Consider the following 26,934-nt stretch of genomic DNA (forward strand, 5'->3'; position numbering starts at 1 on the left):
CTTTAGGGCGACAAATTCATCGTTCCACCTTGTATAGGAGTTGGTTTTCTAAGGGATTTTTTTCCTCGCGCCCCAAATCAACAGAGATTAGACCATTCCTGCAATTACCGGGTCCCTATTGATTGCAGTGCAATGGTGGTTCTCTGCCGTTCTAAGAAGTTCCCCCCTTCCAGGCTTTGCATTCACTCTTTAAGAAGGGCTTAGTTTATTGCTAATCACCTGAGGCGTCTCTGCTGCGGAATGCCAATGGGGCTGCACAGTTATCTTTTGCAGAGTCAGTGCTCCTCTTCTGGAGTGTTGACTTTTCAATCTCACTTTCCAACCTGAGTGTCAAAGTTCTTGTGGTGAGAGAGAAATAAATACATAGGTCCAACTGAAGATAAACTCCTGTAAGATAACTAGTTTGTCAATGGTACAGCTCCCCTTTTGAAATTTCAAAGGAAGCAATATGGATAAAACGTATGAGCCTACATCCAATTTTCAACTGGCAAATGCGTTTTTATGCCACATTTAAAAAATAGGAGGAGGGTTCTTATATTAACAACATTTCTTCATTGTAAATTATTTCTCGTCTCTTTTGTATATATACTCTTTCACGCCCAATATATACTGTATTATATGGGTTTTAAGTAAGCTATTCGTTATATGATTTTATTTTGGTGAATGTCAGATGAATGTTTGATATGATCATGATGTTTTGGTGAATGATTGATCAACGAATGTAACTAAATTAATTACTGTTAGATGACACCAACTCCTCTCCACCCATCCTTTTTCAACATACTGTCTAATGCCTTACTGAACCAAGTACCTCTTCCTCTGCTGAAGGAAAATGTAATGAAAGGTCGTAAGATAGGAGATTAAAAAGTCAGCACACAAGAAGTGTATGTACTCTGGCCGACAAAAATGCCTGAGCAGCCCGTCGGCATTTCCTGGTAGGGAAGCTTCAAGCGATTTTGTTTAAACAAAAAAATGAAAATCATAACAAAGATTTAATCAAAACAATAATTAGAAAATTCATGTTTTTGCAAAGGCATGAAGCCCAAATTGTTTTAGCGGAGGGGGGGTGCTTGATGATCATGCAATTTTGCTAAATGCTTTTGGACCTTTATCCGACGCTACTCTCACCGAAATAACGCATTATGGCCTGATATTACTTTAAAAAGAAAACAAATAACTCCTCTACCCTAGCGATTAACAATAAACTAATCCTTTCCCAAAGAAAGAAGGTAAAGCTTGGGAGGGTGAGCCTCAAAGAACCATACCTCATCTTGATAGATGCAAGGTCATCACTTACTCAAAAATAATCCAGTCTCTGCCAGACTGAATGTCGAGGATGTATCTACTACTTGATCTAGACATGCTGTAAGGAACCAGCGTAGTTATCTCCCCTTTTACCAATCACTCTTCTGGTGTTGATCTGTTTTAGCTGAAGTCCCAAACTGAGTAAAATAAATAAATAAAAGCCCGTTTTTATTGTTTCTCATATTCGCATTCATTCAAACCTGAAAGGAAGGGGGAACTTTTATCGATAAATAGAGGAATTTCTCACGCCCGCAACTATTTATTATAAAACAATATTTTACAGTAGAAAATCTATCGATGGCGGACGAAATGGAAATTCTTAATAAGTTGGAGAATCTGAAGGAATTAAGGTATATATATATTTGTTTATATCAAATTATTTAACATGTTTTTTTTTTTCGCCTTAAACCACTACTAGCCATCGTTTTTTTTTTTGTTTTTGTTTTTTTTTTCGGACTTTCTGTCGTTTTTCTCTTTGTACATTTTTTTTTTCGTGATATTTATTTATTTATTTTATTTTGTATCGTTGTAGAGTTAAATCTGTGAATCGTCCTTTCCTCTCCAGAAAATGCGATTCTACTTTCTTAGGCGATTACGTGTGAACATCCCGAAAAACTTGTCGGAAAGAAAATAAAGCAAAACAATTACTTTACGATTTAGAGTGGCAAATCTTATTGTATCTTACATAAATTTAACGTAAAATGACCTCCTTCCCATTTTCCAACAATTTTAGCGTTTTAGGGCAGTTAGCCAACTTTTCTTTACTTTTTGTTCTATGCATGATAAATCCTGTGCATTCTTTTCTTTTACTATTCTTCTTATTGTGGAGGGGGAAAATCTACTTTTTCTATGCGGTCGGACGGGTTACGTGTGGTGGTTTGCCACTTAGACTTAGGGTTAATGGTAAAAATTGTGTTAAATTGTTTTCTTTCCATATATGTGTGTTTTTGTCTTGATAAAACCAATCTTGATAGGCGGTACTTGTTTCTTTTTCATAGCTTTATGGAGAAAAATTGCAAACAGTATTTTTATTTATTAATTGCAAAATAATAAACGGATACTTGTAAACGCGTGATAATTAAAGAAAGCCATAATTTATAATATAAGAGAAAATGAAAATTCTGACTTCTTTTCTTTCTCTTATCGGAACTCAACCATGCTGTCATTTTTTTTCTTTGTGCCGTGTAGTCGTTGTTAGGATCGTCGCCCTTATCGTCAGCCAAATCGATTGTTGTGCACTGCATTATTGATTTTTTTTTTCCCCCACTTACGAGAGTGGGGAGGGGGGGATAAAGGAAAAAGAAATGCTTACATGTTTCACTTTCTCAATTTTAGTTTTGAATTAGGTGATATTGAATTTTCGGTGCTTCTCCAGAAATTGACCGAACTTTTTTTTCTTTCTTTACCCTCAAACTACCAGTGCTTATACAAAGAGAGTCGGCATATCGATTTTTTTTTTTGTGCTAGTGCACTTTGCACTTACTGATCCGCACTATTTTTTTAAATCGTATTTCCAAGTTTAATTAAAGTTATGTTTTTTTTTATTCAATTGTAAGGTTAAAGTATAGAATAGGTACAAAACACCCTCCCTTCCCCATGTTAAGAATGGCTTTTTAAATAATAACGTTATTATTTCAGCACGGATCAATAAGTGCACTGCAGCCACTGCATTGCACTAGTACCTTTTTTTTTATTTTATTTTTTTTTTCAATATGTCCTTTTTAAGCAAGAACAACATTACGTACTTGTCACCGTCTACTTTATAACATCTAAGAAAAATGCAATTTTACCAAATTTTCCGAAAAATTACTTTTAACTGTAAATAACTTTCTACTCTGAATTTTTGTAATTTTCTTTGATATATTACTACTTTAAGCATGACAATTAAGAAAGATTGTTTTTTTTTTTCTTAAAAGACATAGTTTAAAAATCGATCTGTCGCCTTCTTTTTGAACAAGCACTAAACTATCTTAAATTCAAGTTGCTTTTGACACTTGTGCTTTACTGGTGGACTTTTTTTTTTTTTTCAATTTTGGAAAACTCATTTAAGGGGGAAGCAAATCGAGTAAACCCTAAGTTGTCAAAGTTTCGCGTAACTTTTAGGTAAAAACACACTGAAGTAAGACAATAACACAAAATAAAACATTAATTATGTAAACATGTATTGAATTAAAAAAAAATTAAAAATTATGTAAACATGTATTGAATTAAAATAAAATTAAAAATTTCGTAAAAAAGGAAAGAAACAAAATGTCACACACTTTCTAATAATGGCTGTTCAAAAATATCTTGCTACAACTTATTTAGACTTGTATTTATTTAGGAAAACAAACAAAGAAAAAACTTTATGGTGTACCTACATGTATTGCCATGCATGAAGATAAACAAAACTTTTGGTTATTAGATACTAGCTGGACGCCCGGCGTTGCCCAGTCGTACAATACGCTTAAACATGATATGTTAATGTATGCAGATTGCGTATGTCTTATTATAGAATCAAACCTCTATTGATTATTATATATTACGAGGAATAATTTGCCTAGTAGACTAATACGCGAGTACAGCACAATCACGTTGACTCACCGCTTCTTCTCACAAGATCACTGAAGTTAAGCAACGTTGAGCCTGGCCAGTACCAGATGGGTGGCCATTTGGGAAGGCTAGGCGCTGTATATATCTTCTTAGAAGGTTGGGCATGGGGTTAGCATTCCCCCCACCCCAAAAAAAAGAACTCCTTGCTACAAAAGCATCTACAAAGTTGTAGATGGTCTATGCCCCTAAAAAAATTTAAAAATAATAATGATAATGTTGTGTTTTTAAAACAGTTTATTCAATATTTTTAAATTTAAGCACGGATGGATGAACAGTTGTGTGAATGTGTCTAAAAACATAAAGTAGCACTTTTGAAAGCACGTCTTCCAAGCAAACTAATTGCCATTTATTTATTTACTACAGGGTGTCTCAATAAAATGTATACACTCTTTGAATTATTCCAACTTGCCACATAAATACGCTATACCACGTTCCCAAGAGATGTTTAGGAATGACGAATGGAACTTCCAGCAGGATGGAGCACTTCCCCACTATCATCATGACGTAAGAACATATCTTGATAGTCACCTGCGAAACAGATACTTAGCACGAAGAGGAAGTATCGAGTACTGTCCACGCTCACCGGATTTGACCCGCTTCCCTTGAGTTTTCTCTTTTTTGGAACGGGGGTGGCAGGCATATTAAACACAGGGTTCCCACCACAAAACAGACCACAATGAATGAGTTGAAAGCAACCACTGAAAGAAGATGTTTCAACATACCAATTAAACTGATTAGGAACGTCTTTCATTCAATCAGTTAGCGTTCTCAGCTGCTCATGAAGCACAGTAGCCAAGAATTTGAACACTTATGATAATTAGCTGGTTTCTATGTTTGTTCACAGTATTTTGATGTATGAAACTTTTCTTTCTGATGTTAAATGTTGGTTTTATGGTCATTTAAAGAGTGTATACATTTTATTGAGACACCCTGTATATTAAAACATACTTTCTTTCACAGGGCGAAAACTCTCCAACTAGAAAAGGTGAAAAGTCGCCTTAAGCAGGAATTTGAGGTGACTGAAAACGAGGAACATTGCTTGGAGGAATACAAACAAGAGATGGAACTTCTGCTGCAGGAGAAAATGGCTCATGTCGAAGAACTCCGTCTCATCCATGCTGATATTAATCTGGTATTTATTTATAATATTCTGTTTTCTGATTTCAACCACTGGAATTAAAAAAGATTTTTTTAAATTAAATTTTAATCAAAATTGGACAAAAAGTCATTTATTTGGTTGATTTTTTTTTTTTTTTTTTTTTTTGTTTTTTAAATTGGTATTCCAATTTTTATTAAACTAGGAGGAGGGGCAACTTTGCCAGATCGTAAAATACGCTTAAATATGATATTTTAATTTGTCCAGATTTCATATATATTATTATAGTTATGATTTCAAAAGTAAATTAAAAAAAAAAGTATTTGGGCACCATCAGCTAGAATTGAAACTGAAAGCAAAACTGTAGCTTTCAACGCTGGTGACGTTACCGCTGTACCAACATGAATTGCATATGAACTGATTAAATATGTATTAATATAAATATACAAAATGTATAATGATTTTTTTTAAATTCTGACCCATTTTTTGACCCCTTAAAAACTATTTTAACCAGCTAAAAACCCATAAAAAAAAAAACAGTCCATAAAAAATCCAATCATTTGAGGCTCCTAGCGCCACTTTGTGATTTTTAGTTTCTGAAGAAATAATTTAAAAATATGAAGACAGACAGACAGACAGACAGACTTCTATATATTAGATTTAGTATTCCAATGGTTCTTCATGACAAATTTGAAATTTTAACCAGTAGGTTTAGAGCCTATAAGTGTTATTAGTACATGTTGACACACCGGTTCTTATTAGATCACCAAAGTTAAGCAACATTAAGCCTGGTCAGTACCAAATGCGTGATCATTTGAAAATACCAGGTGCTGTATGTGAGCGGATGTTGACACCTCCCTGCAAGAATGGTAAAAAAAACCTAACGTCATTTCCACTGATGGAGATATACATGCAAATGTGACCACTTCTAACTTTGATATCTGCAGAGCAGGAAGTTTCACGGGAATATTAAATTATTCAACTCTCTTCAGTAATTATTAGCGTTAGTATGTTGCACACTCACGTGACACAATTACGTATACCTACGACATGCCTGATATCCTTTTGCAATGTTACACTCGACCAATTCTTCTTTGCTGTTGTATGCAACTGGCTGGCGTCATCTTGTTGACATGGGTGACTATTTGGGAATATCAGGCGCTGTATGTAGGAAAATGTCAACACCACCTTGTAAGATCTGCAAAAACTTAACGTAGCCATCTCACATGTATGATCCAGACTTGGACCACTTGTGAATTTCATATTCCCATGAAACTTGCTCCTTTGGAGGAAGCTGGTTCAACATGCCTAGAGTGAATGCCGTTTCGGTAATTATTAGTACTGGTATGTTACCTCCCCTTCACACATGCATACTTCTACCTATAACATGCTCGATATCCTTGTAACTCTTTGTAATTTTTTTTCTCTATTGTACACATGTTGGTATGTTGTAACTATAGTGGTCAAGTAGATATGCTGATCTTCTCTTTTTCTGTTTGTGGTTGTAATAATGGAAGAAATTAAATAGAACAACAATAACTTCATTATTTTCTCTGGGCTGTATCTTAGTTTTCCTTTTATTTATTTATTTTTTTTTTTACATTTACAGCAAATTTATTTAAGATAAACACCTCTTCCTGTAGGAGTGATGGCCAGGTTTTATTTCAATACATCATCACACTGCATACACATGCCTGATAGACTCTTGTCTTTGTCGATAGTGGTAACGCTCTGCTGGTTTGTAATGTCAGAAGTTCACTGAATTTACTTCACCCACTTTAATTCTTACAATCACAGTAGCATCTGTTACACTGACATCACCAAGGTAACAAAACTTCTCAACAAATTCAATAACTGCCATCCAAATATACGCGTTCACATCTGAGTTCTCATTCATCATTATCGAACACTTGACTCGAGGTGACTTTTTGCTTTATTTGATTTGATTTCTAACTTGAAAATTATAGAACTTCAAAAAGTAAGAATAGAAATTGTGATATGGGGCTTGGTGTATGAGTGAGAGAGGGAGAGGGACTAAACTGCTACCAACTTCTTTACATATATGCCACACATTCTTGGAAAATACCAGATGTGCATCAAGGACATGGAGTGAGGGAGATTACAACTATAAATTTAGTGAAAATTGTTTTGCTAAATATCATTGTATTTATATTCACCCCTTCCCCATAAGCACCGCTCACAAAATTGAATATCATAAAATTTAAAATGAAATACTAAGATGGTAATATTGTATTCTCGGCTAGCGGATATAGTTCTTTATTCAACTCTGAGTAACCTAAGGTCTACCTGATGGTCATATATGTATGGTAGGTTTGTTGGTATTACTGCAAGAAGGTCGAGGTTAAAGAGATGAGGTTATTGGTCAAGAGTTCCGGTACGTGGCCAAACTGATACCTAATTCTGTCTCCAAAGTTCATACTGCCGACACAGATAAATATCTCCTGAAGTAATAAAAGAAATAAATAATAAAAAGTTGATAGAATTTTATACAAGAAAGTTTGCCTCCCAAGTTTTAAAGCTTCCTGTCCCATCCCCTTATCCCTCCACCTCTTCTTTCTACCATCTATTTCATTCTGAAATGTGTCTGAAACCTGAAGCTCTACCACTGAGCTAACTCAGTGATAGAGCTTCAGGTTTCAGACTCTGGGATCCCGGTTCTGAATCTTAGCCATGCTGAGAAAATCATAAACAGAAAAACACATGTCCATGGATAATTGAATTGAAAAGGATATATATGCCATTCCTCATCTGAAGGCATCACATTGATGAGGGGGAAATTATTCCCAATTAGCATTAAGGTAAAAATGCTCTTTTCTATAAATAAATGAATTCGTTCAAAAGTATTGCGAGCAAAAATAAACAAATAAATGATTTGTGTATGCGCAGATTATGATGTTGTAATCATTAAATCACTCTGGACGGATGTCTCGACATTTAATAAATATTTAAATTTCAACTGTATTTCTCACGGTTAATGTTGGCCATGTGGTTTGTTCCTTGTTAATGGAGGCAGAGATGGATTTGTAACCAGCTGTAATCGCAACTCCCTGCACTGATGATTCCCAAAAGAATGAAACCCTAGTGTCTATAGGTATTTTAAAAAATTATTATAGTAATAATTATATATATATATGTTAAGATTTTTGTTCCTTAGAAGCGCTGGTTGAGTTTAAATAAAATGAATACATATTATATACGTTTGAAGCCAAAACAACGCATTATTACAAAATAAACAGACATTTATTTTGTTTGAAATTCATAAATATATTGACCAAACGCATCATTCTGAGATTTAAAAAACTACCGTATAAACAGCAAACAGACTTATACTTGCTTATTCTCTGCCCCAGCAACAACATGGCAAAAAATTAAGAAAGAAAGACATACTGAAGATGGTTTCCTTCAAAATATATTTATAAATTTCAATATAAATTTCAAACAAAATAAATGTCTGTTTATTTTGTAATAATACGTTGTTTTGGCTTCAAACATATAATACGTATTCATTTTATATATATATATATATTTATTTATTTTATTATTTTTAAAACAGTAATCTACGTACACGCGTGTTTCGAGGTCATTACCTCTCGTCAGCGTAGTTCAACTCTTTCTAGGGATCGAACCTCAGACCATGTTTACCACAGTCCGGTGCCTTAACCGTTAGGCCATAATCCCTAGATTAATTATACTGTTTATTTTTATCGCTTATAAATTTAGATTTTGTTATTGTTGTTTTTTCAAGCGATACATACGGTTAATATTGGCTCCGCCTCAAAGCTCATTTTTTTTATTTACTTAGAAAGGTGAAAATGTTTGTTTTTTAAAAAAATAATTATTAGATCAGGGTTAAGGTTTCGAATGAAGCAGATTTCATTTTTTTTTCCATCATATTTTCCCTTTTGGCAATGGTTTCAACCATTTGTTTGATTAAAAATTTGATAATATGCGTAAACGCTTACTTTCTTAAGTGGTCTTATGATTTTGACCAGGACTGTATATATAATCCATTAATCCATTCACATTTTTTTTTATAGTTTTGGTAAAAGTAAAATGTTTTTTGTTTTTAGATGGAAACAACAATAAAGCAAGCAGAAGATGAGAGGAACAAAGCTTTAGAAGCAACTAAACATTTATATGAAGAATATCGTCCGTTGAAAAATGATGTGGATAACCTCAGGCACATGATTGGATTAATCAAATTACCTGATCTTCAAGAAGAAGAAGAAAAACTCACTCCAGAGTAAGTAAAATCCAAAACATTAATCGGTCCTGAAATTGAATTATTCTGCCCGATAATGTAATAAGTCAAAGTTTTATCTGGGCCTACTTTTTCATATTGTATAAAATATTTCCAAAGTAAAATCTCTTTCTATCTCCTTCATGGGAACTCTTTGAAATTTTACTGTACTTAGTGTGACTCTTCTCAAGATTAACTAGCTGATGTAATCACTATCCGATATATAAGGTTATCCATTGTGTTACAAAAATAAAACTCCAATTTTTGACAATGCAAGGATGGGCCAAAGTCTTATCTGAGCCTTACTTCTGCATGTTGTATGAAGTATTCTCAAATTTATGTCAAAATGTATTTTTTTCTCCATTTTTCTGTGACCTTAGCTCTAACATATTTGGCTCTCCAAAAAAGTATTGTAATGAGACCATAAAAGTAGATACCATATGTGAATTTCAGAGAATTATCCCTAAATTTGTATTAATTTTTTTTTTTTTTATAGAATCAATCTATATATCTATAAAGGTGAACGTGTCTGTGTGTGTACATTTCTCTACGCAATAACTCTTCAATTTTAAGTCTACAGACTCGAAATTTAATATACAGGGTACTGAGATTTGGGAAAAGCTTTGATCAGTTTTCAGCCAGAAATTCATCTGTTAAGGGGTCAAAGTTCAATGATTTGACCTTTGAGAACTCTACCAAACTCCTCCGCCAATTTTGGGTATAAACACTTGAAATTTTAGATATAGGTTCCTTGAACATGGATTTAACTTAATAACTTGATTTGAGCTGAAAACAATAAATGTTAAGGGGGTTATAATAGGGGTCAAAATTAAAAAAAAATTTGACCTCTGCAGTCTCTACCAAATTACTCAGACAATTTCTGGTCTAAACATTTAAAATTTTACATAAAGGGTATTCAGAGATAGGACAAGCTTTTAATTGGTTTGGGTGGAAAGTTTTTAGTTACCAATATATAAATGTATGCATGTTTGCATGTCTGCCTAAAACTATTGACAGAGGCGACAGACTTTTTTTGTTTTGAAGTTCGACCTTTCAGACGACAAATATCGAAAAATTGGCTAAAAATTTTAATATCTTCACCTTAAACTGGGAACTTTTCTAGAGGGGGGGGTCGCTTTTTTCGACGATATTTTTGAAAGTCATCCTCTCCTTTCGATTGTCTAGCCTTAATTAAAACTACATCACTTCCGGTTTGGTGATGGTCGTAACAGCAAAGACGTCAGGCATTTTTCCCATTCTTTTCCTCCTTCGAGGTATGGGTTCAGCCCTGCCTCCTACTACCACTTATTTTTTTTGCTCAACATACACATCCAAACACCCGGGCAACGCCGGGCTGAAATGCTAGTAATTAATAAGAAAGATATTTTTCATAAAAAAAATCTTGGTTGCTATAAAAATTTTATTTCTCAGATTGGACTACAATTTTGCATGGTGGTTCTGTTAGCAAAGAGCTGTGCTGTAAGTTATACATTTAAATGGAATATTTAGCAATAGATTAATAGTTGTTGAATGGCAGGTAGATTTTTGTTTTTATATATATATAATCTTGAGAGTATATATGTTTCATTGTGTGATGGTAGCATTTGCACATTGAAACATGTGCCCATATCTAAAAAATAAATTAAAAAAAAAATTGTGATTATTAACTGATTTTTTGTGGTAACTAAAATTTAATTTTACAGTGTGTAATATATATATATATCTATATTTTTATAAAGTAATAGGGTTTGTGTGTTTCTGTCTGTGTGTACAGCTCTCCATCATCAACGAAATATAAAGGAGGTAAGAGGGTAGATCTCTCCTGGTAGAGAAACATTAGAACCCATTTTAGGATGTTTATGTTATAGGAGACATAAGAATCTATGCCTAATTTCTTTATATACTAGTCTACAAACCACCCCCATATCGAATGACTTATGCTCATTTGCATATCACATTATATTAAATCTCTTTAACTAATTACCTCGACCTTATTACATATTGGAAATATTCTAATCATTTCAACTGTACTATTTACAAAATCTATTTAACATTTAATTATTTAATATATTTTCATTTAATTTTATATTCGATTTATTTCACTTTACGTATATTATCAAAACAATTCATTGGCGAGCAAAGCTTTATGTTTTGGGATTGTATTGAAAATGTAATGGAAATTTCAATTTCGTTCCGTTTTAATCTTTTATATTTTACTTGCCAATATAATTGAAAGAATACAATTCAACTATCGTAATTTTATATAAATAAACAAAAACAAATATTTTAAAATAAAACTTTATTAAAAAAGAAATAATTTTATTTTTAAATGAAAAAAATCAATTTAGTAAAATAATTGTATTAAACACCCCCAGCCTTGTCAGCAAACCTGTAAACCTATAAAAGTTAACATTTCGAATGTAAACAGTGATTTTTCGATTTTGTTAGCGCTTGCCGCAATTAAACACAATTAAAACGGAACTAACTTTATTTCCATTCTATTTTTTAAACAACCCCCAAAACATAACGCTCTCTTCCAGTTATAGCCAATTTTTTTTTAATTAAATAAAACAGGTCAAAATAAACAGATAAGCGCATTTTCTTTTACATTTTTCTTACAACCATTGTCATTTAACCAACTGCAGGATATCGTTACTTTTGTGGGGTTGTTTTGAAAATGGCACGGAGATTATAATTTCGTTCCAATTTAATCTTTCTGGTCGAGCCTATTTCGAAAGCCTGTTTATCATAGATTTGAACTACAAATAATTTATTACATTTTGATTATTACTATCTTAAGACTTAAAGCTTATATTTATTTCATTTTTCTATTTATATATTGAATTAGTTATTTCCAGTCTTATTTAAACTTAGTGCTTTCTTTAAACCGGATGAACCTTTTATAAAAATATGAGTTTAACGTAAAGAACACGAACAAGGTTTTATTCAACTGAATTTCTTCCAGTTTACTAACAAAATATATAAATTTAAAAGAGATATAAATAATAAAATAAAAAGGTTATGTAATTTAAAAGAAATACACGTACTCACAAAAGCAGAACTTTTTTTTACACATTTTTTTCTTTAAAACCATAACAATGAGACTAACAATTACCTAGATCTTAGTAATTATTTGTTTTAATAGAACTGTTTTAATTGTACTGTTTACTTAGTTAACCTAAGTTGGTATTACATTTATTTTACATTTACTTTTTTTTTTAATTATTACTTTTAGACTGTGACGTTTACACCCGGAAGTAATGAGTCACACGTAGGTCGCTTTTATTCATTCCTTTTGGTCAAGATCAAAGTGTAGTATCTGTTCCGGCAGATGCTGCACTTAAGATAATTTGTACCAGTCAATGGAGGGGAAACCCTCTATACTGGGACAATTATTATTTTTGGTAACCAGAGTGCCCCCTTTTTGCCTACTTTTAGGGGAGCTGGTTTTTACCTCACATTAAAAACGGCCTTGTGCCTAATTTGCTCAGTGGGGGAGCAAATAAATACCATCTGTTCTTCAGATGCTGCACTTCATTTTCTTGTTCTCTTTCGGTGGAGGAGAAATCCTTCACGACTGAGACAATTTTTATTTTTGTACCTTTTCTCCACGTTAAAAAACGACCCTGGTGTCTAACTCTGTCCCGTGGGGAGGCATAGTAAATAGGTACAATATAATTGTTTATAATTGTACTATTCAGAAATATTATTTATAGTTCGTCCATTTCAGTTAGTATACATTTCCTTTACGCTTAATTAATTTACAATCATTAATATCGTTAAACAATTCCGTTTAAAACCGAAATTATGCCACCCAAACGAAGTAGAAACGAAAGTGAGGAAGAAAGAATGGAAAGATTGGAAGCTAATAGACTAAGAGTTGCTGCAATTCGCTCCAATGAAAACAATTCAGATAGAGAAAGACGTCTAGAACTTAACAGGATACGTCAAAGAGAAAGGAGAGCAAGACTGTCAGATTTGGAAAGAGAAACCCAACGTGAAGCTGACAGAACTAGACATGCTGTAAGGCGGTTAAATTCATCACAAGATGAAATTCAAGAAAGGCAAAGATATGCACTGGAAAGAGAAGCAATATTACGATCGAATGAATTATATGAGGTAAGTAGACGTACACAAGGTGAGTTGAGAGTGGCTCAACGACATCAGAATGAATCGGAAACCCAACGAAGCTTTCGCCTATACCAAGGGCAACAACGAGAGGCTGCATGGAGAGAGAGTATGACTTTGCCCCAGCAATTGACAGAAAACAAGGCAGCTAGACAACGAATGACTGCTTTGAGACACCATGAAATAGAACACTGCAATAGAAAAGGATTGCTCTACAACAAAAATGACTCTCTCACTACAGCTGATATAGGAAAAATGGACAAAGTATGTCAACATTGCTCAGCTGTAAAATTTAAAGGAGAAACCCCTGGTTGTTGTTGTTCTTCTGGCAAAGTTGTGCTTGATAGCTTTCCACCACTGCCTCAGTTGCTTCAAGATTTGCTCTCCGGCAATGGTCCCATCTCTAAAGATTTTCTGCAAAGTCTACGCAGTTATAACAATTGTTTTGCAATGACATCATTTGGTCACAAAATTGCGGCAGTACATGGGTGGAATCCTTCTTTTAGAATTCGAGGCCAGGTTTGCCACCAGATTGGGAGTCTTTTACCACCTGAAGATGAAACAGCAAAGTTTATTCAAGTCTACTTCTTGGATAGTCTGGAAGAGGAACTACATAATCGGGGACGTGACAGTAGACTCAATAGAGACATTCTCCAAAGTCTGACTGAATTTTTACATGAGAACAACAGCTTTATTTGTCAGCTGAAAACAACAAAGGAGAGGATTGAAGAAGAACACTTGGTAGAACATAAAGTTGTCATAAGGGAAGACCGAAGGCCGCAAGAAGAGCATCCACGGCGATTCAATGCTCCAACAACAACGTATGAGATTGGAATATTAATGGAGAATGAACCAACAGCTAACCGGGATATTGTCTTACGTTTTAGAAATGATACATTAAAATGGATCTCCGAACTACATCCCCTCTACGATACTTTAATGTACCCGTTAATGTACCCCTATGGTTCTCCATCTTACAACATCTACATGAAGGCATCCAATGGGCGAAAAGTTACCCAACAGCAATTTTATTCGTACCATTTAATGACTCGGCCTGGAAACTATTTTCTCTGGTACCGAAGGCTATTTCAACAATGGCTGATGGATGTGTACTGCAAGATTGAAACAGAACGTTTACAGTTCCTGAGGCGTGAGCAACAGACCCTGAGAGCTGACAATTATAGCAACTTGAGAGATTCAATTCTTAGGGAGGATGGGAATCCAGAACAGTTTGGTCAACGAGTTGTACTTCCGGCAACTTATACAGGAGGCCCTCGATACATGTTTGAGCGTCAAAGTGATGCCATGGCATATGTTCGGCGAATGGGCCGAGCCGACCTCTTCATCATGTTCACAACAAATCCAAAGTGGACAGAAATTACAGAAAATTGTCTTCAAGGGCAAGACCCTCAGGATCGTCCAGATATTGTTGCCAGGGTTTTCAGGCAGAAGCTAAAAAAGTTACTTGAATTTATTAAAAAGGGAGGATTTGGCAGGTTGAGGGCTTTCCTGTACAGTATTGAATATCAAAAAAGAGGTATGCCGCATGCACACATCCTCACCTGGCAGGCCCCAGAGGACAAACTTCTACCAGAAAAAATGGATCTCTGCATATCTGCAGAGATCCCTGACAAAGAGGAAGATCCTGATCTTCATGCTAAAGTGATGGCACATATGGTGCATGGACCTTGTGGACCATTTAATCCAAATTGTCCATGTATGATTGACAACAAATGTTCCAAAAAATACCCAAAAGAATTTCTTCAGTGTACCAAGCAAGGCCAAGACTCTTACCCCAAGTACAGGCGAAGAAAACCAGAAGATGGAGGCCAGACTGGTACAATAAGGATGAAGAGAAATGGTCGGTATGTTAATCAAGAAATAACAAACCAGTGGATTGTTCCGTACAACAAGGTCCTCCTTCAGCAGTTCAACGCTCACATTAACGTAGAAATTTGCAGCTCGATCCAAAGCATCAAATATGTCCTCAAATACGTGAATAAAGGATGTGATCAAGCAGTGTTTGAACTACAAAGAACTGATGGAGCAGCTAACCAACAAGGCCAAGTACAAAGTCACATTGTGGATGAGATCCAGCAGTTCCAGAATGCAAGGTATGTCGGCAGTTCAGAGGCAGCCTGGAGGATATTGGAACATCCCATCCATGAACATTTCCCCCCAATTGTACAACTTTCTGTTCATCTTGAAAATGGGCAGCGTGTCATGTTCTCAGCTGATACTGCTCTGGAACGAGCCCAAGGTCCACCGCCTGCCACAACTTTGACAGCATTTTTTCAACTCTGCCATGAGGATGACTTTGCAAGGGGTCTCAAATACGTAGAAGTCCCTGAGTTTTACACTTGGAACAAATCGACAAAGAAATAGATGAGAAGAATGCGTGGGGTACAAGTTGAAGGTACTGAAAATGATGATGTATGGAAGGCACCATGCATTGGGAGAATCTACACGATTAGTCCAAAAGCAGGGGAGTGTTATTTCTTACGCCTGTTGCTCAATGAGGTTGCTGGTCCAACTTCATTTCAAAATTTGCGAGCATACAATGGTCAGGTGTTTGAAACATACAGAGCAGCATGCCTTGCTCGAGGCCTTCTAGAAAATGACCATCACTTGCATCAAGCAGTAGGAGAGGCAAGTGCCACTCAATCACCTTCAAATTTGCGAAGCCTATTTGTGATAATTTTAACAGCCTGTGAGCCAAGAAATCCTCTTGAGATCTGGATGGCTTTTCGTGATGTAATATCTGAAGACATTCTTCACAGATACAGGCAAGAAGTTAACAATCCAGAAGCAGATTTTAATGAGGACATCTACAATAAAACTCTTTGTCTAATTGAAGAAAAAGTTCTCCTTATGTGCGGTCAACCATTGGCAAGCTATGGATTACCTGCACCAATGCAAGGGAGAGATGAAAGACTCGCGAGAGAGTATCAACGTGAAGTTACTTATAATCTTGAAGAACTTCCCTACAAGCAGAAAATATGCAAGAAAAACTGACCGATTCTCAAAGAGAAGTTTACAATTCATTCATGGCAATGTTGGAAGCACAAGGTGAAATGAACAAAAACATGATGTTTCTTGATGCTGCAGGTGGTACGGGCAAGACTTTTGTAATCAATTTGATCCTTGCAAAGATTAGATCCATGAGAAAGATTGTGCTTGCAACAGCATTCAGTGGCATTGCTGCTACTCTACTACAAGGTGGCCGCACTCTTCACAGCACTTTTAAAGTACCCTTGGATACTCATCGAATGGATCAGCCAGTTTGCAAAATTACTGGTAACTCAGCCTTGGCAAATGTAATTAGAGACACCTCTGCAATCATTGTAGACGAAGCCCCAATGACGCACAAGAGTGCTTATGAAGCAATTGACCGAACACTGCAAGACATCACAGGAAACAAGAATCCCATGGGTGGCATTCCAACCTTATTTTGCGGTGATTTCCGTCAAATCCTCCCAGTGGTTAAAAATGGCACAAGGGCTAACATTGTCAATGCAAGTTTGAAACAATCCTATCTCTGGAGGCACGTTATAGTGAAGAGACTGACTACTAATATGAGAGCCTATATCTCTGATAACACAGCTGCAGCAGACTTCTCAAAATTGCTTCTCCAAATCGGTAATGGTCAGTTTCCTATCACTTCTTCACCTGACACAATTAAGATTCCAACTGCGCTTGGTAAATGTGTCGGTAATCAGAAGCAACTGAAAGACAAAGTGTACCCAGACCTGCAAAACAATGGAAAATCACCGGATTGGCTTGCTGAGAGGGCTATTATTTCGCCATTAAACAGCAATGTGAATCATTTGAACAATTCAATAATGAATGAATTTCCAGGAGACACAAAGCAATACAAGTCAGTTGATTCAGCTACTAATGAATATGAAGCTGTTCACTACCCTGTGGAGTTTTTAAACTCTTTGGAGATATCTGGAATGCCTCCACACATTTTAAATCTCAAAATTGGATCGCCAATCATGATTCTTCGATCCTTGGAACCGCCAAAAATAACAAACGGAACCAGATGTGTTATCACCAGATTGCACACCAATGTACTTGAGGCCACCATTTCCTGTGGTCCCTACAAAGGCGAAACCGTTCTACTGCCAAGGATCCCCTTAGTTCCATCGGACTCAGTACTTCCATTTAAATTCCGGAGACTCCAATTTCCTGTGAAGGTGTGTTTTGCAATGAGCATAAACAAAAGTCAAGGTCAGACATTTAACACCATTGGCGTAGACTTGACATCAGACTGCTTCAGTCACGGTATGTTCTACGTCTCCATCAGCCGGACAGGAAGTTCAGAAAAACTCTACATTCTGGCTCCAAATCAAAGCAGCAGAAATGTAGTTTACCCTGAGGCTCTTTAGTGAAAAGTTCGAGAAATGGATATGAGGAAAAACTGACATGATCTGATTGTGGTAAGTTTTTAGTATTGAATGTGCAAGATAAAATTTAAGCAAGAGTTGAAAATGACTTCAATGAAAAATTTACTATGTAACATCAAGTAACCTTCCTTTTTGATGAAAATGTTTTGTGAAGTTCCTGATTGAATTTCAGTCACTACAAGAGGTAGTTAAAATGTTAATCACCTTATGCAATCGTTGCTCTTACAACATCAACTTACTGGAAAGGTGCCCACAGATTTTGGTACCCGAGTGCGCAACAAAGCTCTGTGCAAAGCACGGGTATCTTTGCTAGTATATATATATATATATATATATATATCTTTGCTAGTATATATATATATATATATATATATATATATATACTTCTGGTAGAAGTTTGTCCTCTGGGGCCTGCCAGGTGAGGATGTGTGCATGCGGCATACCTCTTTTTTGATATTCAATACTGTACAGGAAAGCCCTCAACCTGCCAAATCCTCCCTTTTTAATAAATTCAAGTAACTTTTTTAGCTTCTGCCTGAAAACCCTGGCAACAATATCTGGACGATCCTGAGGGTCTTGCCCTTGAAGACAATTTTCTGTAATTTCTGTCCACTTTGGATTTGTTGTGAACATGATGAAGAGGTCGGCTCGGCCCATTCGCCGAACATATGCCATGGCATCACTTTGACGCTCAAACATGTATCGAGGGCCTCCTGTATAAGTTGCCGGAAGTACAACTCGTTGACCAAACTGTTCTGGATTCCCATCCTCCCTAAGAATTGAATCTCTCAAGTTGCTATAATTGTCAGCTCTCAGGGTCTGTTGCTCACGCCTCAGGAACTGTAAACGTTCTGTTTCAATCTTGCAGTACACATCCATCAGCCATTGTTGAAATAGCCTTCGGTACCAGAGAAAATAGTTTCCAGGCCGAGTCATTAAATGGTACGAATAAAATTGCTGTTGGGTAACTTTTCGCCCATTGGATGCCTTCATGTAGATGTTGTAAGATGGAGAACCATAGGGGTACATTAACGGGTACATTAAAGTATCGTAGAGGGGATGTAGTTCGGAGATCCATTTTAATGTATCATTTCTAAAACGTAAGACAATATCCCGGTTAGCTGTTGGTTCATTCTCCATTAATATTCCAATCTCATACGTTGTTGTTGGAGCATTGAATCGCCGTGGATGCTCTTCTTGCGGCCTTCGGTCTTCCCTTATGACAACTTTATGTTCTACCAAGTGTTCTTCTTCAATCCTCTCCTTTGTTGTTTTCAGCTGACAAATAAAGCTGTTGTTCTCATGTAAAAATTCAGTCAGACTTTGGAGAATGTCTCTATTGAGTCTACTGTCACGTCCCCGATTATGTAGTTCCTCTTCCAGACTATCCAAGAAGTAGACTTGAATAAACTTTGCTGTTTCATCTTCAGGTGGTAAAAGACTCCCAATCTGGTGGCAAACCTGGCCTCGAATTCTAAAAGAAGGATTCCACCCATGTACTGCCGCAATTTTGTGACCAAATGATGTCATTGCAAAACAATTGTTATAACTGCGTAGACTTTGCAGAAAATCTTTAGAGATGGGACCATTGCCGGAGAGCAAATCTTGAAGCAACTGAGGCAGTGGTGGAAAGCTATCAAGCACAACTTTGCCAGAAGAACAACAACAACCAGGGGTTTCTCCTTTAAATTTTACAGCTGAGCAATGTTGACATACTTTGTCCATTTTTCCTATATCAGCTGTAGTGAGAGAGTCATTTTTGTTGTAGAGCAATCCTTTTCTATTGCAGTGTTCTATTTCATGGTGTCTCAAAGCAGTCATTCGTTGTCTAGCTGCCTTGTTTTCTGTCAATTGCTGGGGCAAAGTCATACTCTCTCTCCATGCAGCCTCTCGTTGTTGCCCTTGGTATAGGCGAAAGCTTCGTTGGGTTTCCGATTCATTCTGATGTCGTTGAGCCACTCTCAACTCACCTTGTGTACGTCTACTTACCTCATATAATTCATTCGATCGTAATATTGCTTCTCTTTCCAGTGCATATCTTTGCCTTTCTTGAATTTCATCTTGTGATGAATTTAACCGCCTTACAGCATGTCTAGTTCTGTCAGCTTCACGTTGGGTTTCTCTTTCCAAATCTGACAGTCTTGCTCTCCTTTCTCTTTGACGTATCCTGTTAAGTTCTAGACGTCTTTCTCTATCTGAATTGTTTTCATTGGAGCGAATTGCAGCAACTCTTAGTCTATTAGCTTCCAATCTTTCCATTCTTTCTTCCTCACTTTCGTTTCTACTTCGTTTGGGTGGCATAATTTCGGTTTTAAACGGAATTGTTTAACGATATTAATGATTGTAAATTAATTAAGCGTAAAGGAAATGTATACTAACTGAAATGGACGAACTATAAATAATATTTCTGAATAGTACAATTATAAACAATTATATTGTACCTATTTACTATGCCTCCCCACGGGACAGAGTTAGACACCAGGGTCGTTTTTTAACGTGGAGAAAAGGTACAAAAATAAAAATTGTCTCAGTCGTGAAGGATTTCTCCTCCACCGAAAGAGAACAAGAAAATGAAGTGCAGCATCTGAAGAACAGATGGTATTTATTTGCTCCCCCACTGAGCAAATTAGGCACAAGGCCGTTTTTAATGTGAGGTAAAAACCAGCTCCCCTAAAAGTAGGCAAAAAGGGGGCACTCTGGTTACCAAAAATAATAATTGTCCCAGTATAGAGGGTTTCCCCTCCATTGACTGGTACAAATTATCTTAAGTGCAGCATCTGCCGGAACAGATACTACACTTTGATCTTGACCAAAAGGAATGAATAAAAGCGACCTACGTGTGACTCATTACTTCCAGGTGTAAACGTCACAGTCTAAAAGTAATAATTAAAAAAAAAAGTAAATGTAAAATAAATGTAATACCAACTTAGGTTAACTAAGTAAACAGTACAATTAAAACAGTTCTATTAAAACAAATAATTACTAAGATCTAGGTAATTGTTAGTCTCATTGTTATGGTTTTAAAGAAAAAAATGTGTAAAAAAAAGTTCTGCTTTTGTGAGTACGTGTATTTCTTTTAAATTACATAACCTTTTTATTTTATTATTTATATCTCTTTTAAATTTATATATTTTGTTAGTAAACTGGAAGAAATTCAGTTGAATAAAACCTTGTTCGTGTTCTTTACGTTAAACTCATATTTTTATAAAAGGTTCATCCGGTTTAAAGAAAGCACTAAGTTTAAATAAGACTGGAAATAACTAATTCAATATATAAATAGAAAAATGAAATAAATATAAGCTTTAAGTCTTAAGATAGTAATAATCAAAATGTAATAAATTATTTGTAGTTCAAATCTATGATAAACAGGCTTTCGAAATAGGCTCGACCAGAAAGATTAAATTGGAACGAAATTATAATCTCCGTGCCATTTTCAAAACAACCCCACAAAAGTAACGATATCCTGCAGTTGGTTAAATGACAATGGTTGTAAGAAAAATGTAAAAGAAAATGCGCTTATCTGTTTATTTTGACCTGTTTTATTTAATTAAAAAAAAATTGGCTATAACTGGAAGAGAGCGTTATGTTTTGGGGGTTGTTTAAAAAATAGAATGGAAATAAAGTTAGTTCCGTTTTAATTGTGTTTAATTGCGGCAAGCGCTAACAAAATCGAAAAATCACTGTTTACATTCGAAATGTTAACTTTTATAGGTTTACAGGTTTGCTGACAAGGCTGGGGGTGTTTAATACAATTATTTTACTAAATTGATTTTTTTCATTTAAAAATAAAATTATTTCTTTTTTAATAAAGTTTTATTTTAAAATATTTGTTTTTGTTTATTTATATAAAATTACGATAGTTGAATTGTATTCTTTCAATTATATTGGCAAGTAAAATATAAAAGATTAAAACGGAACGAAATTGAAATTTCCATTACATTTTCAATACAATCCCAAAACATAAAGCTTTGCTCGCCAATGAATTGTTTTGATAATATACGTAAAGTGAAATAAATCGAATATAAAATTAAATGAAAATATATTAAATAATTAAATGTTAAATAGATTTTGTAAATAGTACAGTTGAAATGATTAGAATATTTCCAATATGTAATAAGGTCGAGGTAATTAGTTAAAGAGATTTAATATAATGTGATATGCAAATGAGCATAAGTCATTCGATATGGGGGTGGTTTGTAGACTAGTATATAAAGAAATTAGGCATAGATTCTTATGTCTCCTATAACATAAACATCCTAAAATGGGTTCTAATGTTTCTCTACCAGGAGAGATCTACCCTCTTACCTCCTTTATATTTCGTTGATGATGGAGAGCTGTACACACAGACAGAAACACACAAACCCTATTACTTTATAAAAATATAGATACAGGGTGTCCGTAAAGTTACTATACAGATATATATATATATATATATAAATACAATAGCTTACTGTACTGTTAATATATTACAGGGTGTCTGTATAGTAACTTTACGAACACCCTATATATATATATATATATATATATATATATATATATATATATATATATATATATATATATATATACACACACACACACACACACAGATTGTCCATGTAAGTTAATTATGTAAATAGTTAATTGATGAAACCTCACCCGACTTTCGGTTTAACCTCTGTTGTATTTATTGGAAAAATTAACATTTGTTGTGAGAGAAATATGAAAATAAATTTCGATGAAAAAAATTACTTTTATAAGAACATTTTACAAATGCAAGTTGATTTAAATCTGCTCTCTCAAAATGGAGGGGAAGTAACTCTTAAGATATTTTTAAGGTAAACAGTTACTTCCCTTTATTTTACAAAAAATGTTTTCCATATTTATAGACGAATCTGTTTTTCATCTAATATTTGTTTTTTGTTTTTTTTGTTTTGTTTTTAAAAAAGAAAAAAACATGGCAGAAATCTTTTAATTTTCCATCTATGTTTGTTTCAGATATTTTGAGAAGCAAAATGTTGAATGGCAAACTGAAACGGTGGAATCGACTTTACCGCAATCGTTAGCAATGGCGGCTGCTGCAGCGCAACAAATTCAAGTACCCCGCAATAAAAATGAACGACAAGCATTCCGTCAACAACCACCACCAATGAAGGTCAGTACATTGTCATTTCCGACAATATATTATGCATAATGTTGCTTCTTGGTTGACTTTCATGTTTACATAGGTAATGCCTAATGCCATTATTAAATGGTTCTTTAGGTTTGGGAACATATACCATAAACAGCATCTTTCTTATAAATTAGCTGTTAGTGTGTGGGTATGAATATGAATTAATAACCCGGATATAAGAATTGCGCTGCTGCTGCTCTCTTATATCCGGGTCACACTGTACATTAACACCGGTTCTAATTCCCCCCAGAAAATTTCTCTTATATCCGGTTTTCTTATATTTATGGTCTCTTATCTCCGGGTTACACTGCATTAGGACAGTACAAAAGTTTTTGCTGGCTTGTAGAAAATGCATTTTAAACTATTGTAATTCATTTTGTTATTATTACTTAAACATATCACCATAATTTATAACTTTTTTTTCGGATTATTAAAGAATTATTCATATTTTTCTTCAATATCCTCACTCGTGTTGACCCAAAACCAACATTTAGTTAGCAGAAAGCGGGTCCTCTTCCATCATAATAATGCTAGTCATCACATTTCGTTGGGAAATCTTGCCTCATTCTGCATATTCTCCTGAACTAGCTCCCTCAGATTATCACATATTTTGAGGATTACAAAACTATTCAAATGGTCTTAGGTTAACATCATAATAGCAGATTGAACATAGGTTAGATTCATATTTCACATCAAAACCTAAAGAATTTTACAAGCTAGGCATTTATAAGCTTGTTGACAGATGGAATGAAGTTATAGAGAACAAATGTCATTATTTTTTTATGAAAAAGATTTTCAAAAACAGTTTTTGATTTTCAAGATTAAATTTTAAATCGACAAAAACTTTTGTACTGATCTAATAACCAGTCGAGGATATGTCTAACAGACGGTGGCCATGCTCTGTTTGGCTGAGGTATTTCTTCTGGTTAGTCTTAGTAGGTCTATCCTAGTTTATTACCAATCACCTGAAATGCCTCTATCAGGGAATGCTGATGGGACTGCTAGAGTACGCTACTTTTTGTATGCTGACTCCTCATTTCGGCCTTGTGCCACATTTTCCTGTGGTAGAAGGGAAGCAAATACTGTATGTATATGAATTCCTTGATCGAAAAAAATATATAAAAATATCAAAGTATTTGGTTTCCTCTTATTCGCTATTATTGCATATCTCGTATTTCTTTTCACATAAATAATTAACCACTTTTACAACTAGTGAAATCTCATCCATTTATCACTCCTATATTGCCATCCAAGTCCATAACATTACGCATATAGTATTTATATGACATAAACGCAGTTATTTGTATGCTTAATTTGCATAACCATTTTTTAAACAGTTCATAATAAATTAATATTTGGTATTATTTGTAATTTTATTGTCCTATTTTTTCTTGATTTTATTTATTTTTTTTTTTATTATTTGTTGATATCAACGGTAATTAATTAAAACGATTTAATAGAAAACAGAAATTATTCAAAATTTCTTAAATATTTGTTTATTACTTTTCAAGAAAGATAATTTAAATTAACATTATCAGCAAGAGATATACTGATGAGAAATAAGCAAGAAGAGTTCATATAGAGGGAAGAGGGTAACGGCTTACATGCTCTCTCTCTATCTACTTTCTCCCTCCCATTAGCAATGTTGCATTAAAATTTTTTTATTTCAATGGTTTCTAAATTGTAAGTTAAGAAAAAAGACACTCAAAATCACTCAGCAAATTATTTTCTTTTCATTTGATCATGGCTTTGTTTAGAAGATAATTTGTATGAAAATGTTAGTATTTCTCTATTTAAAAAAGGATATTTCAAAATTATCCATAAAAATTTGAAAATGTTACCCTTTCTAGGGAACCTATCCCCATTACCTCATGGAAGACATTATGTATGTATAGGGGAAAAGAAAAATCTCAAAGAAGCATTGTTAAACTCTTAAACTTTTAGCAAACTTTTATCTTCAAACTTTCTCCCAATTGTTGGTATCATAAAAAATAAGCAATCCTAAAAAGTTGAACTGTGACTCCAAGCAGTTTCCAAAACATTGTATTTTTAAGATTTCAAGTATGTCATCAAAGGTTGTGATATTGCAATATTAGGAAATTACATTTTTTGTGCATGAATTGAATTCTAGGTTGTAAAAGTTGAGGGTTTTTCCACAAGGAATCCAAAACTCACACTTAAAACACTAATTTTCTATTCAATAAGCACCAGTTATTCTTCCAGAAATGCGTGAAAAAAAGAAAAAAAAAGTGCTTGTCACAAGTGGAAATCACATTTCAAAACTACTTTGATATATGAACTATTAAAAATAAGTATCTTCACCAAAGTTTTTTAAAAAAATTATAGTATATAACTTTAATTACAAGTAAAATCATGTTTCATTTTTACCTGGTTAAATGAAAGACTTATCTCCCCTGCTTTACGAATATTTCCATTCCTATTGGATTGGAAAAGTATAAGGCTGATTTTTTTTTTTTTTTTTTTTTTTTTTATCTATATAATTACAAAACTCTGGACCGTCTGGCCGTACTTGCTTGCTTGAATCTTGTCGGCAACGATTGGGAGATTCCATTTTTTAAAAAAGGGATAACAAGTGAATTCATATTTATATATGTATGGATGTGACTCAGAGGCTAAGGAATGAAGGTGGAGAGTTGTATGTTTTGGTTTTGATTCTAGCTAATGAAACCCAAGTCATATATGTAGTTTTCATCTCACTACTATATAAATATAATATTTGACCAGAAGGACTTGTGGAAATTTCACAGGAGACCCTTTCATATGTAATATATTGATGTTGGCACTCTGTAGATGTTCAGTATAAATAGAGATGCTCTGATATTATTGTAGCTTTTTGTTAAAACTGTAAAAGTATTTATCTAAACTAGCAGGGACACCCCGCCGTAGCCCGGTTGTAAAGTACGCTTAAATATGATATTTTAATTCTTGCAGATTTCATATATATTATTATAGAGTTAATGTTCTATTGATTTATTTATTTTTTTTATATATTATAAAGTTGCGATTTCAAAAATAATATATATCCATGACTTGGGTACATCAACTTGAATCGAAACTAAAACCAAGACTTATGTAAGAATTCTTGGTAAAATTATTTATAAAAAAATAGATTACTGGAGTTCCTTCTGCTATAATCAAAACCGAAACCAAAATTCATGAAGAATTTTTGGTAAAATTATTGATTAAAAAAAAAAAAAATAAAATAAAATAAAAATAGATGAGTTGAGTACTGTAATTGAAACCAGAACCAAAACATATGAAGAATTTTTGATAAAATTATTTATTACAAGAAACGGAAGTCCATTACAATTAAATGACAGTGACACAGAAAATAAATAACACACGTTATTTTCTATTAATATATAGATAATAATATAATTGATAGGAAATTTTATCATTAATAATAATCTGCATTAATTAAAATATCATATTTAAGCTTATCTTACGACTGGACAATTCCGGGCAGTCTGCTAGTTTTTAATAAAGATTTAATTAGTCTTTTACTCGATCATTTTTTTTTCTAATTTTTGAAGATACTTATTTTTGCATGATACATACGTATATCAAAGAATTCCTACTTGGAATGCGATTTTCACTTGTGACTAATACTATATATAAGCATCAAGAATTGTTTACGAAAACTTAAACAGATTTTTTTTTTTTTTTTTTTTCAGGCTTGTCTCTCCTGCCACCAACAAATCCACAGAAATGCCCCCATCTGTCCATTATGCAAAGCTAAGAGCCGATCTCGTAACCCAAAAAAACCTAAACGCAAAATGGATGAATAACAAAAAAAAAAATTGCTGACTTTTGCTAAAAACATTTTTTACTAATTTCATGTTTCACGTCTTCATTTCATCTTTTACCGTCCAATTATTTTTTAATTTTTTATCATCTATAAGCAAATGTATCTTTTTTTTTATTTTTTTTTTTTTTATTATTATTCTTTTAAAATAAAATTTAAAAAACA

The 26,934-nt window shown here is 34.0% G+C and overlaps 1 protein-coding gene across 1 annotated transcript; it reads left to right on the plus strand.

Moving 5' to 3' along the window:
* The first annotated feature begins 1,422 nt into the window (after nt 1–1,422).
* LOC145239791 (zinc finger C4H2 domain-containing protein-like) lies at nt 1,423–26,934 on the plus strand. The gene is made up of 5 exons (XM_080103290.1): nt 1,423–1,655; nt 4,858–5,029; nt 9,085–9,257; nt 22,769–22,925; nt 26,639–26,934. Exons 1-5 carry the CDS (start codon nt 1,603–1,605, stop codon nt 26,750–26,752), a joined length of 669 nt encoding a protein of 222 aa, XP_079959416.1. The 5' UTR covers nt 1,423–1,602; the 3' UTR covers nt 26,753–26,934.

Source organism: Euprymna scolopes, chromosome 19 (assembly GCF_053919585.1).
Source record: "Euprymna scolopes isolate OS-2025 chromosome 19, ASM5391958v1, whole genome shotgun sequence".
Classification (NCBI taxonomy): Eukaryota; Metazoa; Mollusca; class Cephalopoda; order Sepiida; family Sepiolidae; genus Euprymna; species Euprymna scolopes.